The following is a 17,691-nucleotide window of genomic DNA, read 5'->3' as shown; positions in this document are numbered from 1 at the left end:
CTGGCAGGGTCATAGCATTCTTTGATCGTCGGCAGGCGTCGGAAGGTTACACTCTATGCATATCTTGAAGTGAAGTTGATTCCGAACTAGTATGAAGCTTGAATTATTGCGGCTTAGCTTTTTGTTCTGATTAGCTTAACTGTGCCTCGGTTGTACAGGGATATATATTACATATTTCTAAGTACACCTGCAAAAGGCCAATTCGCATCTCTGTGTCTAGTTACCACGAAGTTTTGCTAGTATCTCGTAGTCTTCTGAATGTACCTCCCAATCCGCTGCAATATGGTACCAATCCCAGCAACGTCCCTCTACGATCTCGATCATCAGCAGCCCTTCCAAGACCCGTCAAAGTCGCAATGGACTCATTTAAATTTGTTCATGCCTCAAGAAGCCCGATCGCAGGCAGTAACTGGTACTCTGACCGAAACAGACTTAACAAGCTCTAGTGCATCTGACCTCCAGGAACAGAGAAGGCTCACTGAAGAAAAGGTACAGGGTATATCTTGCCCTTTCATAATGCTCTGTATACTAACAAGCTTCTCCCACCAGATAATCTGGGCTCCTCTTGACTACCTTTGCAGTTTCCCAGGAAAAGACATCAGAGGCAAGCTGATTTCTGCCTTCAACCAATGGCTCCAAATTCCAGAGGACAAACTCGACGTCATCAAGCGGGTGGTCGGCCTACTGCATTCGACCTCGTTGCTGTATGCAGTTCCCTACAGGTTTGCCAGCCGAATACGAAGCTTACAATCACAGAATTGACGATATCCAAGACTCGTCGAAACTCAGGCGAGGATTCCCCGTCGCGCATAGTATTTTCGGTATCGCACAGACCATCAATTCGGCTAATTTCGCCTACTTCTGGGCGCAGCAGGAGCTCAAAAAGTTGGGCAAGCCGGAGGCTATGGTCATCTTCACGGAAGAGATGTTGAGGCTTCACCGCGGCCAGGGCTTGGATCTCTATTGGCGAGATTCCTTGACCTGCCCCACGGAGGAGGGGTACCTTGAAATGGTTGCCAACAAGACCGGCGGGCTGTTCCGGCTTGCGATCAAGCTGATGCATATGGAAAGCGAGAATACGAAGTAAGCTCCTCGCTTCACAGGGCGTGTATGGTGATTAATAGAGATACAGGGATTGCGTGCCGCTCGTCGACCTTCTCGGAATCATCTTCCAAATTCGAGACGACTACCAGAACCTGCAGAGCGAGTTGTATGCCAAGAACAAAGGGTTCGGTGAAGACATCACCGAGGGAAAATTCTCCTACCCCATTATCCACAGCATTCGCAGTGATCTGAACAATTTCCAGTTGATGAGTATCCTGAAGCAAAAGACTGAGGACGAAGATGTCAAGCGGTACGCTGTTCGCATCGTCGAGTCTACGGGAAGCTTTGATTATTGCCGTAAGAGACTGGCGAGTCTTACGGCAGAGGCGAGAGAAATCCTGAAGGACTTTGGTGATCTAGGCCACACAGAAGAATTGAAGGGTATCCTGGACTTTCTGGAACTGAAGGGGTAGCTGCTACTGGTTAGCACCTGCGCGCATATAGTGAGCAAGATGGTTGCTAGTTTATACCGAATCTGCAATTTGATTCTATTTTCTGTTGTCCCTTACGTTCAGGCCTTGTCTACAGTGTCGATATCAGCGGTAGATGTCTACACAGGGTGACAGGAGTTTATCCACGGTCTTAGTGAGAGTTCCTCTTTAGAACAGATTTAGAATGCAGAAGCATACTCGTAAAATTTTGGATATTTTCTACATCCAATGGGTTCTCAGTTTATGATTATCCAAGCGAGGCATACCTCATTCAAGCCATTAACTACCTGTTTACTAAGGGTGACTATGCCTTCCATACACTTGATATGACAAATATGGAGATATGGGAACTAATCGAATCTATCTAATCTATGGAAAAAATGAATGATATCGAGTATCTGCCGCCGGGGGTGCAGTGCTGAGTCAATCTAATCATCGGAATTCGGTCAGCAAATACTGTCACTACACTACTCCAAATGCACAATCAGCCGCAAGAGTAAGGCCATGGTGCAATAGTGCAGACTATTATGCCCCTAATCACTAAGGTATCGTAGGTCACGCGAGCCAATAGTTGTCGACTTGCCCTTGTGCATAAGCTGATTGTCAGCCATGAAGGGGTACCCTGGCTCCGGACCAAATTCATGCAAGGCAAGTCCGTGAACGCCGCACCAATCAGGTTACTTTTAGCAGATGCTTTTGAGACTGTGTTCATGTCATGTCTACATTGTGAATGAGGTATATTAGCTGCTCGGTGTGATAAGCTCTCGCAGTCGAACCACGACCCTATCAAGGTACTTCTTCACGACCCACGGCTTATTCGGCAGCTAAAGAAGTCTGAGTAACACCCCGGTTAAGATAATGGAGTTGCAGGATTGCTGACATGTTCAATGGGGTAGTTCCTAGGGCTTGTCAGCTGCTCCTTGAGCGATAGGATGAGTTGGACTGCCGCGTCAAGCAGCAAGCGAAGCAGTGACGTGGGCTGACCCTTGATACAGTGCATCTCAATCAGTCAGTCCTAGTATGTAGCTGTCGGTGCTTTTCAACTGGGTGTCGGCGCTTTTCACTGGCCGGGCTGTCGGAGTTTTTCCCTGTTTGTCAGCTACTCGATTAGAAAGGTAAGGCTGGGTATATTGAGCTAGGATTTACGATGTATATTACCCCCCTTGAACATCATTCCCCATTGATATACCAGCCGCTTGTTGACCTTCTGTTTTGCCCTTCTCCACTCGCTGTTGGATAGAGACATGTGCAAAATGTACAAAGTCGTGGAAACTGGCGCATCTCCCCACCAGCGATCTGTCCTGCAGCTAGTGAAGGACCTGCTCATCCTATCCAGATTTCACAAGTACAACCCATGGCTTGCTGTATTCTCAGGAGGTGTGTCCCTTCCTCGTAGACGATATTCATCCATTGACCTCGGACATCTCAGTTTGGGCATCGTTGCTTGCCGGTGCTAATGAAATTACCGCTCATCCGACCTCGATCTCGGCCAAGCACATCGTAAAACAAACCCTTCTATGCTTGGCCTGCGGCTACATCTTCTGCGGTGCAGGCATGGTCTGGAATGACTGGGTCGACCGCGACATCGACAAAAGCGTAGCGCGCACCAAGAATCGGCCCCTGGCAGCGGGGAGAGTTACTGCAACCGAGGGCTTCATCTGGATGTTGGTCCAGTTCGCTGTCTCGTGGTGGCTAATGGATATTATGCTGGAAGGTCACGACGTGTATGAGAACCTCTTACAAGTCTCAAGAACATTGATAGCTGACCAAAACCAGCGCGGCTGCTATGATCCCTGTCACTATCAGCACGATCCTCTATCCCTTCGGAAAGCGCCAACTCTGCCGACGACTATACATCTATCCCCAGTACTTCCTCGGTTTTACTCTGGCCTGGCCCAGTGTCATCGGATGGATGGCAATAAAGGGCCGCCAGATCCCATTCACGCAAAGCATTTCCGAGTCCCTGCCGCTTTCAATCACCGCCTTCGCCTGGACCCTCTACCTCAACACAGCATACAGCTACCAAGACATCGTCGACGACTCCAAGATGAATGTGAACTCTGTGTACGTCGCCGCGGGATCCCGCATCCATATGTTCCTGGTCATCCTGGCGGGTCTCGTGCTCGGCTCTCTCTACCTGCAGCTGCGGGCCCAGAAATCCGGCTGGCTGTGGGCCTCGTGGATGTGTGTCTGGGCTTTGTCGTTTGTGCATCAGCTGCTGAGATTCGATGCGAAGAAGCCGGAGAGCGGTGGTCCGCTTCACAAGGAGAACTTTGCGCTTGGGGTATGGACTATCGTTGCCTGTGCTGCCGAGTTGGGGCTCTCGTCCGGGAAGGCGGAACAGTTTTTGTCTAACCGGGTCTTCCGTCAGTGATTCATACTGTGAAGATGGCTCTGAGGTCGAGGCAAGAGTCAACGATTTGCCTCGGTGAAGCAGTACCGCGTGCTGGCAACCAGGCTGCATGCTGGTTGGCATGGATTCTGCTCCTTGTGATCGGCTTTTTTCTTGTGTGGCATGGTTGGATGATTGGATAGCTTAAAAAAAATAACTATTCATTGTTTGCGTTGATTAATACTCTGGTCTCCACTTCATCATCTTCGTAATCTATGAGATATTCCCAAGTATAGGGCAGTATAATGCCAGATGCTAAGCGACAGTGGTTTCGACTGTTTTTTCCGCGAGTTCAAACAGACTTTTGCAACAAAAAAAAGAAAAGATAATATTCTTGTCTCTATCTTTGATCCTAGAAGAATCTTAATTTCTCCTGTCGAATGCTCTATTAGATTATAGTATAAATTCTCCACTACTGGAATATCGATGGCTAGAGTAATATATTCTGATGCCACGGCAGGACTGTATAAGCCGACACTGGACAAGGAAAAACAAAAATCAAGACCCATATCTATTGAATAATAATTAAGAACGAAGAACCGTACAAACAGAGAAATGTAGAAACGATGTTGAAAAAAAAAGAAAGGTCGATCTACATGGGACTCGAACCCACAACCTCCTGTTGTCCAGCATAGGAGACAGGTGCTCTACCATTGAGCCAATAGACCTTTGTAGCCCAAATCTTCCCTTTTTAGCCTTATATCCCAAGGCACCTTACAATGAAGATCGGTCTGCGGGGTAGGCATATCAGTGGGAGTGCTCACAACAAACAGCTAATTCTAAAATAAGCAACTGAACCACTCCATTGTCAGTTACAACAAGAAGCTCCCAGACCTTCCCCTCGACAATGACCACCGGCCAAACCAGCAGCAGCAGCCTCTCAACTCGGATCTCCCTCCGCTGGGTCCCGGACCCAGCGTTCGAAAACACCGACACCATCGTCCTGTCAATACTGGGCTGGTACGTCGACCTCCGCGTCGACAAATCCACCGGCAAAATCGACTGGGCGATCGCCGGCCAGCGCATCGTAGAAAGCCAAGAGCCACGTACGTACCCTCGCACAATAAGTTGCTAAAGCTAACTCAGGTACAGTGCGCGTGCTTTTCACTCACGCCATCGACTCGCATAATGCGTTTGAGGCAGTGGACTGTGGGACTTTTACCCAGCTGCCGAACGGGGATGACCTTGAGATCGGGTCGATGCCGCGTTGGGATCTTCCTGGTAAGCCGGTTAGGGAGTATGAGGAGGTGTGGCGGGAGTTGCCCTTCCGGGAAGGTCCCGAGGGTCCAGGGAGGGGAGTCTCGTGGGTGCTGGAGGCGAGGGGGGACGAGCGCGGGTTGAGTGGGAAGGATGGGTGCATGGTGACGAGGGTGTTCATTGCGAGGATCTGGGGGACTTTTGTTGCGTTGCGTCAGGAGCAGATGCACTCTGGTGCGGAGTCGGAGGCTGTGGTCAAGGATGGACGGGAGGTTAGCGCTAGACGGGAGGAGTGGGATTCTACTACTGGGTGGAAGACGAAGTACGTCCTTGGCCCGGATGCCGACAAATTACCGTCGATGACGACGATTGACGCCGGAGAAGGAGACTGGAGCGTCGGCTGCGAGGTTATTGTGAACGGTCAACCATACATTGTACGAGCGTTTGAGAGAATTGAACAAGAATGAATATTAGATAGTCTATACATCATGCAGCTATATACATTAGAGTCGTTATTTTTACTGGTCGTTAACAAGGACATAGCGGTAGCGGGCCTTGCCAGCATCCATGTCGACAACGGCCTGGTTGGCGTCCTTCATGGGTCTCTCCTGGATCCAGGGGTGAACACCCTTCTCAGCGGCAAGCTGGAGCATCTCCCGGATCTCACTAGGGCTGCCGATCAGGGAACCGCCCATCTTGACTCTGCGGCCGATCAGAGCGAACGCAGGGATCTCCAGAGCACCGTCCTCGGGAGCACCCATCTGGACGAAGGCACCGTCGGTGCGGAGAAGAGAGCAGTACTGCACAATGGGCATCTGGTGATGTCAGACATAGCCTTACTTAGAGAGCGGTGCACATACCTTGGAGGAAGAAACAGTGGAAACGATCAGATCAAGTGAACGGTTGTGGGTCTTAGCCCAGTCAGGCTCTTCAGTCGCAATGTACTCATCAGCACCCAGCTTGAGAGCGTCCTCCCTCTTGTTGGCCTTGCGGGAGATGGCGACAACCTTGTCAGCGCCCAAGGCCTTGGCGAACAGGATACCAAAGTGTCCCAATCCACCGATTCCTACAACTCCGACCTTCTTGCCGGGACCGCAGCCGTAGTGCTTCAGAGGAGAGTAGAGGGTGATACCACCGCACATCATGGGGGCGGCCTCCGCAGAGGGGATGGCATCGGGGATCTTGAAGACGAAGTGAGAGGGAGCACGGTGGTACAGAGCGTATCCACCGTACGACTTGTCGCCGTTATAGTGGACGCCGTTGTATGTGCCAACCATGCCATGACTACAGTACTGCTCCATACCGGAAGCACACTCCTCGCAGTCGCCCTTGCGGCCCAGGCAAGAGTCGTTCTGGGCTCCGACACCAACACGGTCACCGACCTTGATGCCTCCCTCGGCCTTGGAACCGACGCGGACGGCGATACCGACGATCTCATGACCGACACAGCAGGGGTACATGGTGGGGCCCTGGAATAGGTTAGTCTCACCGTTTACAATGCATGCCGAGAAAAACATACCCATCCGCTTCTCAGGGTGTGCAGGTCAGAGCCGCAGATACCAGAGTGGGTGATCTTGATGTCGACATCGGTCTCCTCCCACGCCTTGGGCGTGAACTCCTTCCACACCATGTTGCCCTCGACGGCATTCTTGTCAAGGCCAAGCCAGCCCTCGAACTTGTAATCGGTAGCAGCCATTGTAACGTTTTTTGACACTTTAGTTTAAGGTTTGTAAATGGTACATCTGATTCTCCAGTGGTCCTCACGGCATCTTATATAGACCAACAGCGCCGAGGGAAGATGGAAGATCGTCGGTGCTTAGAAATCGGGCAAGGAATTTCTGTACCCACTCGCCTTGACTGTGGTAAGCGCCCACTTTAATCTCCATTATGTCCGGCAAGCCGCCACAGTGATCGGGTCGGTCTCTATCTTTTTGGTCTCTCAAAGATAATGGAATGCCTTTGGATCGTGGCACATATGACGTTTTGCAAGCCCTCGCATTGATAGCTTCCTTATGGCGTAAGCTTACTTCGTGTTAAGCTGCTTACTCGGGGATAACCCGATTCTTCAGACCAGGGGGGTTGAAATCATGGAAGTTCGGCATGATTCCATGGGGTGGGTCGCTTGGCCCTCGTGGCTACTCTACCGTATTTCCGGTTCACATCCCCAATTCTTATTGGCGGCATAAATTTTAGGCACGGCGCTAGATATGCAGGTCGCTTATGCCGTCGTCATTCTTCACAATTTTAGCTCCACACTCGGGACGGATTATGCGAACTTGCTCGAAAGTCGGAAACTTTCTGTCCAAGTTGAGCCGACTCCATGGCCGGCAGGTGTGGTCTATTATTATTCCTAAAGCCGTGGAATAGGTTTCCGGTTGGTTGGTTGGTAATGATGCAGGTCTGTTCGCCCTAAATCAGAGCAGCCATGCTGTTTGATCACTGATCTAGGCCATTGGTATTTCAGATATCCGTCACATCCGGAAAGTGACTACGTATTACAGATCTTGCTTCCACCGCAATACTACCAGGAATTAATTAATGGATATCTCCGAGTTCAATCCCCTTTCCAGATATTGATGCTTAGAAGTAGGGATATCGATGACCCGCTTGGTTTCTAGGAGCCTTCTCTCCAGCTTTTCGCAGTTCACCCACGCTTTTCCGCGTTCGCAACCCAAGGATTGACTATAATGGACCCAGTGGTTTCACAAGGCCTTATGTTTCTCCCGGAACTCTTGTCGCTCATTGGATAGATAAGAAATCGAGACCTCAGCTTGGAGATATGCAATCACGATTTAAATTGCGTGCAAAATAAGGACATTCCCTCCAACGTGCAGCATTCTCGAATGTTTATGTGGCCGTGCCTCGACATTTCGGGGAGGTATCACCTAGAAGCGGACTTTGGCTCTTCTGAGGACTGTGAATAACACCTCAGACGTCTTTGAGGCTGAAAAGTCCGTGATACAAAGGATGGGCTACGAATTCCGGAGCAGTGAAAGGGCTACATGATTAATGTCTGTTCTTAGAATAGAGGCCTGGTGAAGGGGTGCTCTATATGGAGAGACATATCCATTGTTGTTCTTAGCTTATAGCAACGTTCTATTCAATATCCAATCACATAAGCCAAAGCAAATAACGCCTTAATGTCAATAATAGTCGAACTCCAAGCAACATGGGACAACAGTCAGCCAAGTGCAACTCACAATAAAATTAGGCCAGCCCGATCAATTATGTGACAACTCCCTCCCCTATCTGCTCGTCGTTGAATGCAGCGCAAAGATATCATAGTCTGCGGTGTCAGCCGCCGCAACACGCGAAGTAGCAGAGTTTCCTCCAATCTCGCACCAATCCAAGAGCAAGTCATCCAGAGGCTGATTCCACGGCTCTGAGACTCCCTCCTGCACGTCGCCAGCAAGATGCTCTTCCGCACCCCAGTCCTCAATCTCAACGTCGAACTCCTCCAACCCCCACAAGTCTAGGCAGCGGCGAATCGAGTCACTGGCAACACCCCAGGCACAGTGCACATTAGGTTCTCCGACGATGACATTAGCGACCAAGATAAAGCAGGCTTGTCCGTTGACGTGAGGTTCGACAAGTTCGTAGCGCAGCTCCTTGAACGTGATGTCATATGCGGAAAGTATGAAGTGTATCCTCCTCGAGACCGCTCAGGTCGAGGAGCGGATACCGGACTTGGCCAGGATCATCGTCAATAAGCATGGGATCGATAATCCCCTCTTCCACGACAGTGTCAGTGTCCATCGCGGGGAGTCCATGGCTGAGCTCCCCACCATCCTCTCCGACTCATTAGCGGGAGCGTCCGGCAGAGTATGGAAACCACGAACATGGCTAGTGGTTGGTAGTCCGTGGGGCAGCTCGGGTTGGTAGATATATGATGGCATCGTGAATTTTGATTGGTGTTGTAAGACGGCGAACGACTCTGCTGAGAAATTATAATTGCGAGACTGGGCGGAGAGTATGTGGGGGATACCGATGAGAGCTGTATAAATACTTAGTTGAAGGGTGTTCGAGAACAGACATTGAAACAACTGAAACGAAGGAAGCGAAGGAAACGGTTGCAGATGCTGATGTCTCAGCGGACTCGATTAGCGTCACGCATCGTCATTGAGATGGTGTAGCACGACAAGTAGATGATGAATGGCGACGGCGTCATGCTGAATGTTGTGACATTCCCAAATTGGGGTCGGCTGTCTTCGCTCGTAGAATCCACGGTACGTTGGAAGTCAAACCAGGGTTTGCTAAGAGAGACAGCTTCTTCCCAAAGGACGACCGTATCTAGGTCACAGAAGACCGCTTCCTGCCCTTTCACGTTCCAGACCTGGTTCAGCCAAACAGGCACATGAATCTGCAGCTTCTCAAACTAGAGCATTGTCTCCCAGCCGTAGTCTACAGTCCATACTGACATATATTGCAGTCCAATTTATTTGGCGGACAACAATCCTCCTTGTGGGTGATCGACGAAGGTATCTCTCGAACGGACACTTGTCACAAGCAACGTTGACAGCTCCATCGTCCCCCGCCAGAGAGGAATGTGTGGTACCTGACGGATGATCCCGTCATTCACTGGGTCCTTTCCACAGACGAAGCTTTGTCTGCTCCGCTCCTCCCGCCTATTTATCGACGCGACTCCCCCATTCCGCTATTCCCCCACCTCAACTCCTTCCTCCTTCTTCCTCCATCATCACTCTAACCTCTCACCAACCGACTCAATCTGTAGCGCTGAAAGCCAACAAATCAACATGCCTCAGAACCAGGACTACACCTACAAGAGCTCCGGCACCAACAGCCAGGTGAGCCTTCCCTATCTCTCTCCATTCATCATACAACTCTGACTATCTACAGGGCAACCACTACTGCGCTCGCGACTATGGCTCCAGTGCCGCCAACTCCAACTCGTACCACCATTCCAACAGGTTGGTGATTCTTCTGTCTCTGTGAGCCGTGCTAATGCCACGTGTCCAGAGATGGATCGTACTACTACTCCAATCCCAACGGCAGCTCCTACTACAATGACGGAAAGGGAGGCGCGAGCTACACTCCTCCTGGCGGAAAGAAATGAGGGATTGCTGAGGAATAGGGTTCAATGACTGGCTTGTTGTTATGAAAAGTCATAGCTCCTGATATTGACCGTGCGGATGCGCGATTAGCGCACGATTAGCAATTGCTTACCTTGCGGAAAGGCCAAGAGCTGAGGGAGTAATTCTGGCTTTTAGGAATATTATTACCGCTCTGGATAAAGAAAGGGTGTCTTAGGGCTTGCCATGGCGGATTTCAAGTTCTCTATCCCGATGATGTTGCTTACAATTCACGACAATGCTTCTTCCCTGCTTCTCTTGAACCAGGACTAGTATTACCCTTGTTCCGTTCAATCGCTTAGGTCGGAATGGCTTACTACCGGCAGAAGATGACTTAATCTTCACCACGGCACTATAGGAAGTCATTAGTGATGGCCTTATTTGCATATTGGAAGCAGAGCACTTCCGATGTCAACCAAACTATTACATTACAGTAAGACTATCGATACAATCGAGGATAATAATACGTTCCGCGCCAATCCTGAAAATCAAGCCTGCCGCTTCTCTCGCTCCGCGCGTCTCTTCTCCCTCGCTTCCGGACCAGCAACTGTACCCATCAACACTAGACGCCGTCAGCAGACACCCTAAACAACAACAGAAAACACTCACCATCCCAATGCCTAAACGAACTGGAATAATTCCCCCAGAAATACCGATGGTGGTCATCATGCCAATCCGCACCACCCCAGAACGGCATAATCCGTCTCAGACTCCATGGGAAATCGTACCCCGAGTGCGCGTCGATGGCCTGGAACTGCCGCAGCGTCACCCACGCCAACACCGTCACCAAATGCACGTTGCAGTTCATTAGTCCAAGGAGCAATGGGGGTCCGATGGTGCCGAGTCCCAGCAAGAGGGTCTCCCAGGGACTGGCGTACTCGGCTGTTAGCCCAAAGGGCGCGGCGTATTGGTGGTGGATGCGGTGGATGGAGCGGTAGAGCGGGCCCCAGTGCATTGCGCGATGCAGCCAGTAGTGGTATGTGTCTTCAAGAAGAAAAAAGGTGATTATTTGGGCGGCGAGGGAGCGGAGGTCTGGGAAGGGGGTCGTGAAGCTCAGGCCGCAGAGTTCCATCATTGGGTGGAAGAGGACGATGAGGGGGAGCTCGACGACGAAGTGGATGAGGAGGATGTACTTTGTGCAGGCCCATTGCTCTGCAGCAGATGGAGGAGGTTTCTGGTCTTGGATCTTGTATTTAAGGAAGATGCTGGGGAGGGCGTCGGCGATGATCCAGGGGAGACAGCGGCTGAAGTAGATGATTTCGTGGGCGAGGAAGGTGATGATTCCTGTATCGTTAGGATCGAGCGAGATGGTGGATCGTCTTTGCTAACTCACCGGTTGCGAGAATGTTATTGTCCCAGTAGGCATAATGCGCCCACCAGAGTCGCTCGAGACCGGAGAGATGAGGCTGTTGCTGAGCGGCGAGATCGAGAAAATCAGAATAGGCTGCCATGGCTGGCTGTGGATATGTAGAATTGAGCGAGTCCATGGTGAATACCTTAGTCCAGGCTCAGTAGAGGGAGAGTTTGTCGCAAGCCAATTGATATTGTTGATGCTCTATATAGACCGCGCGGATAGATCAAGTTACCCGGGATGGCATGATCCGAATGGCTGGACCAGGAACAGGCCACTCGGGAGGAAGGTGGATCCTAGGATAATAGCCATGCAGGGACAGGCAATCATGATCTCTCTGTACCTTAATTAATGATGGATTGTTTTAGATCGAAATACTCCGCTAATATCTTGGTGCCTATTATGGGCTCGTACGACGTCGGTCCGCGTCTGGCGGAAGGGTGGACGCCACCCGCATGATTCAAACGGCGTTAGAGCGGATCCCGAGACGGTGTTTGAAATATAGATAGCATTATTGTGGTTAGATTCGATTCCAAAATAGCGTTACATTGATCAGCCAAGTCAATGTATCTTCACTCCGTCCTCTCATTTGCTACTCTTCTCAAGCAATAATTGTTTATTCGACCACACACTGCGAGACTTGTTTTCTATTATACAGCCAGGTCTTCACATAAAACACATGGATAATGAGCAGGTCCGTCTTGAGCTTGACTCTTTCTCACCGTCTTGAACATGCACATAAGTCGCGACGGCCCATCATCATGACGCCGATAAATGCATAGCACATCATATCATCTCACGATGTTAACCCTTCAAACATGAAACGCCGCAGCGGCAACAGCCAAACCAACCGCCACAGTCAATTCCACGCTCAAAGAGCCAGCTCCACCCGTCTGCTGCGCCCCAGTCGCAGACGCCGAGGCAGATGCAGTAGTCGAGACCAAAGTTGAAGCGGACGCGTCGCTTGCACTCGCAGAAGCACTACCAGTCTCCCGGGGCCCATCGCAGTGCCAATGGTCGCCGTGCGGTTCGCATCCAACCGACTCCGTGGGACTAGGGACAGCCGGTGTCGCGTTGCTGTCGACATCATGGTCGTGGCCGTGGTCGTGGTCGTGGTCGTGGTCATCAGAGGGCGGCGTTGGCATGGCCGTGGCGGAGGCGGGCCCGTCGCAGTGCCAGTGGTCCCCATGGGGTTCGCATCCCACAGACTCAGTGGGACTTGGAGCGAGGGTCAGCTCACTGGTAGTAGTAGCAGTTCCTGTAGCTGGACCATCACAGTGCCTATCTCCTGTGAGCTTTACTGGTTTGATCGTTTTCGGTCATGTAATACCAGTGGTCGCCATGTGGCTCGCAGCCTACAGAGGCTGTAGGCGATGGGCCGGGATCTTGAGCCAAGGCTGAGGTGGTGGCCAAAGTGATAAGAGCAAAGATGAAGTGCCTCATTGTGCTTAACGGGGGGATAAAGGGCCCTGGAGGGATGGGGGGGATGGAAGAACTGTTCCTGGCAGGAAAAGAAGGGTCCGCAGGGTTTATATGTGGCTGCTGGCGCCATGCTCGGTCCCTCTCCTGGTGCTCTTCCAAGATCCGTCTTTGATTAATGTACTCTTGGTCTGAGGTAATATGGCATCGCCAAGGGGGGTGGGAGACCTTGGCGTCTTCAAGGTTCTCACTTGGTTACCTTTGCAGTATCATGTCCAGCGCCTGCACAGGGGCTTTCCAAGCCACATGCCATGTGGGAGGTCGAGTGATGACTGGGTGTCCAGTAATGTCTTGAAGACTCCGAAATTATGTGCAGTTCCTGGAGTAACACCATGCTGGATTAAATCCTGTAGCTGCAATGTCAAAGGCCAAGTCAGCTGCACAGTTCGATGCCAAGGATGCTTGTGAGAACCTTGGGGACGATTTAGTCAAGCGCAAAGGGTTCGAACAGGTTATTTTATGTGTGGTTTTGCCTTCTTATGTCTCATATGTCGCGGTTTAAGCACGTCATTTTGTGCATTGTACTCAAGGGTACTTTTGTGCAGCAGAATACTCATGTCAGAATCAGATTGTTCTCTGTTCTGTGCTGACAATGGCATTCCAGCCACTACTTACTTCATCAGAAATAACCACACAAAATGCATTAGCATCATGATGCAGTCAAGACATCATTGCTGACTCTTCTTCCTGGCAACGATCCCTGAGTTTTGATGCGTTGTTTTACAGGTCGAACTCCGAACTCCGATTCGGAGTTGATTTATTTACCCCGACTGATAAGAATCAGCCAATCAGAGTAACCCACGCTCCAGCTGGAAACAGCTTTAACCAATGAGCGTTGGTAGCTGCTCTCCGGCGTCAAGGTACCTTACCTGATCTGTACGGGCAGGGGATAACGGCCAGTCTCCCAGGCATCGACTTTTTCCCTCTTAATAAACACGACCGTCATCATTTCTGACCCTTCTTCCACCATGATCTCAACCATATCATCAACAGAATGTTGGACGAGTCCAGACATCGTCAATGCGAGGAAACTCCCTTGCTAGGCCACGACCACGCACCTGAGTCCGGCCGGTTCACCCGCGCACGATGGGTCCTCATCGCCTTAAGCTTAGGCATCATCGCAGTGAACTTTGGCTCTTATCTGGCCATGGCTCCACAGATACAAATATTCGAGTCTATCATCTGTCAGAAACTGCACCCCGAAACTGCACTGCTTACCACCAAGGAGCGGAATGCCAGATGCAAGGCCCCCGATGTCCAGGGTGAGCTGGCGCTCGTCAATGGCTGGAAGGAGACGCTCGATACGCTGCCGGGGATTTTTCTGGCTCTTCCCTTTGGCCTGGTGGCTGATCAAGCGGGACGGAAGAGAGTGCTGATGTTGAGTTTGATTGGCCTGACTATGGAAGAGGTGATGGTGCGGATTATTGGTAAGTGACTTGATCATAGATTGTTTCCTTGCTGATGGTGAACAGCATGGTACAGCGCATTTATTCCCCTGCGGACGGTGTGGTTCATGTCGTTATTCCAGATCTGCGGTGGTGGCTCCCAGATTGCCATATCTATGATTTTCACGATGATAACTGACGTGTTTCCGGTGGAGAAGCGGTATGTCAATTATTCAGACGCTGATATGCTAGATGGTAATGGTTGCAGGGCGAATATCTTTTTTATCATTGGTGCATCAACACAGGTATCTGAGATTGTCGCAAGCCCTCTGAGTGCCTGGCTCATGTCCTGGACACCCTGGCTTCCGTACTTCCTGGGAGTACTTTTCATGCTTTGTGGCCTCTGTGCCCCCATAGCTGTACCGGAGACGCTGCCGAAGTCGACCGAACTGAGCGAGCCTGGCACTGAAGATGATGAGGCGGATGATAACGCTCCATGGACAGTCCGTCACCGTCTAAAGGCCGTCTTGCGTCGCGCCAGGCATCAGATCATGCATCACAGCCGGTTCATCTTCACTGAACGCAACATTGTTTGTATCTCCATCGCCCTTCTGACGGCAAATGTGGCTATCCAGTCGCTTGTGATCACGCTACAATACGTCTCGAAGCGCTTCTCGTGGTCCATGGCAGAGGTACAGTCCTATAGTTCCATTCTCCACTGATTGTCCCTCCTGACATGAAATAGGCAAGCTTTCTCATCTCTTTGAGAGGACTAATGAACCTATCCACCCTACTTCTCATCCTCCCCGCCCTCTCCAAAGTCCTAGACAGATTACTTCCCCCGACTCGCCGAGACCTGCGCATCTCCGCAGGGAGCGTCCTCACAATCGCCGTCGGACACGTCGTCATGGCACTAGCCGCCAGTCCTACAGTCTTCGCTGTAGGGCTATCGATCTCCTCGCTGGGAATGGGTTTCGTCCCCGCGCTACGCAGCGTTGCCACGGCATTGGTGGATGAGGCCGAGATAGGCCTTTTGGGGACGACAATTGCCCTGACCCAGAGCATAGGTGCAATCATCGCGGGACCGATGATGGCAGGCACGTTCAAGTTCAGTATGAGGTTGCACGGGATATGGCTCGGTCTTCCGTATATGGCGGCAACTGCACTCGTTCTGATAGCCTGTTGGGCCACCTTGATGATTAGAGTACCTCGGTCGATGTAGCGTCGGATAGCTTAAGAATGATCATCTGCCGACGAACATTTTATTATTCGCATATATTGGAGCGTAGCGCATTCATTTTACTCAAATTGAGCAAATCGGCAATGTTAACACCGATGTGGATGGATCGCCAGTCGAACCCACAGGGCCACAACCACCTATGAGCCCCACGCAACCACAAGGTCCTCTGATCTCACTAGTGCCGATTATCGTAACATATGTGACCTATCTACTGCATACTCGGTAGGCTGCTTCCATTGTCCATGCAAATCAATGTGGGATGATCCCCGCCTAGTGTGTGGGACACCGTTGCGGCGCGGCATTTCATTTGCCTGCATTCTATCCAAGATGCGGGGAATGTTCTCCCCGGTATTCAGCTGAAGGCCGACAGCCGAGAAAGAAATATGTGTACATGGTATCGAATCTCGCTCGTTGACAAGCCTGATTTCAGATATTGGCATGCACAGCGAAAAATATGGTAGGTTAGGAGTTAGGACCAGCTACGCACTCTGGGGTGTTGACAGTTCGACAGTCCGAAACCTCGCAAACAGAGATCCGGCCATGTCGCGGAGCTTCGGTCCCGGACGTAGTCGCTATCGGCGAAGAACGAGAATCTTTGGCGAAGTGGAAGGAACGATGTGGCATTAAGACAGAGAATCAGATCAGACTGGTGAAGTTGGCGCATATGCGCTATCAACATCCTGATCTTGATGCGATTACTGTCTTCCTCCAAGGTTAGTCATCGGCTATCAAGAAGACCTGAATCCTGACTGAAGGGAATAGATTTTGGTACGAAAGTGGTCAAAAAGACAGATGACGAAGTGTGGTACCGAGGCTACGGGACGGATCCGTATGTTTACTATGCTCGCAAAGGGCCGAAGAAAGAGTTCCTCGGAGGGACGTTTGAGGTGGAGTCGTACCAAGATCTGGAAAGGTATTTACAAATCCTATGACGAGACTTCAGGCTGCTGATAATGTATGCAGAGCAGCCAATCTGCCCACAGGCAGCACTATCCAAGAATTGAAAGACGCACCGGGAGGCGGCTTCATGGTCACCGTTAAAGATCCAGAAGGATTCCCGATCAATCTTGTCTACGGCCAGGCACCAGCAGCTCCAGGTGAATATCCCTCCAAGCTCGTCGTCAACTACGAGTCGGACAAGCCTCGTGTCCGCCACTTTCAGCGCTTCGTTCCCGGCCCTGCGGCCGTCCACAAAGTACGTCTCCCCATGCTATTCTCATACAGTAACTGACAGATCCAGCTGGGTCACTTCGGCCTCTGCGTCCAAAAATTCCAGGAAATGGTTACCTTTTACACAACAACCTTCAACCTTGTGCCCAGCGACTTCCTCTATGTTGAGAAAGATGGGAATAAGAAGAACGTCGCTCTGTTCGCGCACATCGATCGCGGCGCGGACTATGTCGACCACCACAGTTTCTTCATGAGCACGAATCCCACCTCGCATGTACACCATTGCTCGTTTGAAGTGCATGACTTTGACACGCAGAACCTGGGACACCAGTGGCTGGCGAAGAAGGGGTATGAGTCTGTTTGGGGTGTTGGACGACACATTCTCGGCTCGCAGCTATTTGATTACTGGTGGGATACCACTGGGAACATGATTGAGCATTATGCGGATGGGGATTTGGTGAACGAGGAGACGCCGGTTGGGTATGGGCCTGCAGGCGATGAGTCGTTGGCTGTTTGGGGTCCGGAGGTTCCCAAGTGGTTTTTAGATTAGACTCTCGAGTATAGTGACTTTTTTGCCCAATCCTCAGCTGCATCCATGTCCTCTGCCTTCCAGGACGTAGCGGCGCAGGAGCACACCTTTCGTCAAGTCTGCAAGAAATGTGCGGTATGCATTCGGAAAGCAATCATGGACGTCAATGAGGAAATCCACAACAACTAAGCGTATGAATAATGGGGAGGAGAGAGAGAATGCGGCTTGTTCAATGAGCCTTTCTGTCGGAAGGCCTCTTGCGAACATATGTACACTCTGCGATGAACACCATAGCTGAATGAAGAAGCGTTGGCTAATACATA

General features: G+C 50.9%; 9 protein-coding genes and 1 non-coding gene across 10 annotated transcripts; 5 read left to right on the top strand and 5 right to left on the bottom strand.

The window, feature by feature from the left end:
* Nucleotides 1-282: 282 nt before the first annotated feature.
* On the top strand, nucleotides 283-1,517 carry ALT_9420 (geranylgeranyl pyrophosphate synthase spyE; the record flags this gene model as incomplete). The annotated part of the gene is made up of 4 exons (XM_033559400.1): nucleotides 283-489; nucleotides 550-704; nucleotides 757-1,083; nucleotides 1,133-1,517. 4 exons carry the CDS (start codon nucleotides 283-285, stop codon nucleotides 1,515-1,517), a joined length of 1,074 nt encoding a protein of 357 aa, XP_033415291.1.
* Nucleotides 1,518-2,779: 1,262 nt separating this feature from the next.
* On the top strand, nucleotides 2,780-3,909 carry ALT_9419 (prenyltransferase spyF; the record flags this gene model as incomplete). Its single annotated transcript, XM_033559399.2, has 3 exons — nucleotides 2,780-2,912; nucleotides 2,965-3,259; nucleotides 3,312-3,909. The coding sequence occupies 3 exons, from the start codon at nucleotides 2,780-2,782 to the stop codon at nucleotides 3,907-3,909; spliced, it is 1,026 nt and encodes a 341-aa protein (XP_033415290.2).
* A 606-nt stretch (nucleotides 3,910-4,515) lies between these two features.
* Nucleotides 4,516-4,595, bottom strand: ALT_t200. Its single transcript is given in 2 exon segments — nucleotides 4,516-4,551; nucleotides 4,560-4,595. It is a non-coding gene; the product is annotated as a tRNA-Arg (tRNA).
* Nucleotides 4,596-4,774: 179 nt separating this feature from the next.
* ALT_9418 (uncharacterized protein) lies at nucleotides 4,775-5,591 on the top strand (the record flags this gene model as incomplete). The annotated part of the gene is made up of 2 exons (XM_033559398.2): nucleotides 4,775-4,973; nucleotides 5,020-5,591. The coding sequence occupies 2 exons, from the start codon at nucleotides 4,775-4,777 to the stop codon at nucleotides 5,589-5,591; spliced, it is 771 nt and encodes a 256-aa protein (XP_033415289.2).
* Nucleotides 5,592-5,642: 51 nt separating this feature from the next.
* Nucleotides 5,643-6,820, bottom strand: ALT_9417 (NAD(P)-dependent alcohol dehydrogenase; the record flags this gene model as incomplete). Its single annotated transcript, XM_033559397.2, has 3 exons — nucleotides 5,643-5,939; nucleotides 5,985-6,593; nucleotides 6,644-6,820. The coding sequence occupies 3 exons, from the start codon at nucleotides 6,818-6,820 to the stop codon at nucleotides 5,643-5,645; spliced, it is 1,083 nt and encodes a 360-aa protein (XP_033415288.2).
* A 1,549-nt stretch (nucleotides 6,821-8,369) lies between these two features.
* Nucleotides 8,370-9,020, bottom strand: ALT_9416 (uncharacterized protein; the record flags this gene model as incomplete). Its single annotated transcript, XM_089600609.1, has 3 exons — nucleotides 8,370-8,732; nucleotides 8,812-8,913; nucleotides 8,964-9,020. 3 exons carry the CDS (start codon nucleotides 9,018-9,020, stop codon nucleotides 8,370-8,372), a joined length of 522 nt encoding a protein of 173 aa, XP_089455106.1.
* An 858-nt stretch (nucleotides 9,021-9,878) lies between these two features.
* On the top strand, nucleotides 9,879-10,198 carry ALT_9415 (uncharacterized protein; the record flags this gene model as incomplete). Its single annotated transcript, XM_033559395.2, has 3 exons — nucleotides 9,879-9,929; nucleotides 9,982-10,052; nucleotides 10,102-10,198. The coding sequence occupies 3 exons, from the start codon at nucleotides 9,879-9,881 to the stop codon at nucleotides 10,196-10,198; spliced, it is 219 nt and encodes a 72-aa protein (XP_033415286.2).
* Nucleotides 10,199-10,702: 504 nt separating this feature from the next.
* Nucleotides 10,703-11,701, bottom strand: ALT_9414 (sterol desaturase family protein; the record flags this gene model as incomplete). Its single annotated transcript, XM_033559394.2, has 3 exons — nucleotides 10,703-10,776; nucleotides 10,824-11,498; nucleotides 11,548-11,701. 3 exons carry the CDS (start codon nucleotides 11,699-11,701, stop codon nucleotides 10,703-10,705), a joined length of 903 nt encoding a protein of 300 aa, XP_033415285.2.
* Nucleotides 11,702-12,377: 676 nt separating this feature from the next.
* On the bottom strand, nucleotides 12,378-13,008 carry ALT_9413 (uncharacterized protein; the record flags this gene model as incomplete). Its single annotated transcript, XM_089600608.1, has 2 exons — nucleotides 12,378-12,804; nucleotides 12,896-13,008. 2 exons carry the CDS (start codon nucleotides 13,006-13,008, stop codon nucleotides 12,378-12,380), a joined length of 540 nt encoding a protein of 179 aa, XP_089455105.1.
* Nucleotides 13,009-14,038: 1,030 nt separating this feature from the next.
* ALT_9412 (putative MFS transporter) lies at nucleotides 14,039-17,389 on the top strand (the record flags this gene model as incomplete). The annotated part of the gene is made up of 8 exons (XM_089600607.1): nucleotides 14,039-14,471; nucleotides 14,517-14,649; nucleotides 14,698-15,121; nucleotides 15,175-15,541; nucleotides 16,173-16,382; nucleotides 16,432-16,582; nucleotides 16,633-16,864; nucleotides 16,910-17,389. 8 exons carry the CDS (start codon nucleotides 14,039-14,041, stop codon nucleotides 17,387-17,389), a joined length of 2,430 nt encoding a protein of 809 aa, XP_089455104.1.
* Nucleotides 17,390-17,691: the final 302 nt, after the last annotated feature.

Source organism: Aspergillus lentulus (assembly GCF_001445615.1).
Source record: "Aspergillus lentulus DNA, contig: Alt17, strain: IFM 54703, whole genome shotgun sequence".
Lineage (NCBI taxonomy): Eukaryota > Fungi > Ascomycota > Eurotiomycetes > Eurotiales > Aspergillaceae > Aspergillus > Aspergillus lentulus.
This window is presented reverse-complemented; position numbering and strand designations above follow the sequence as displayed.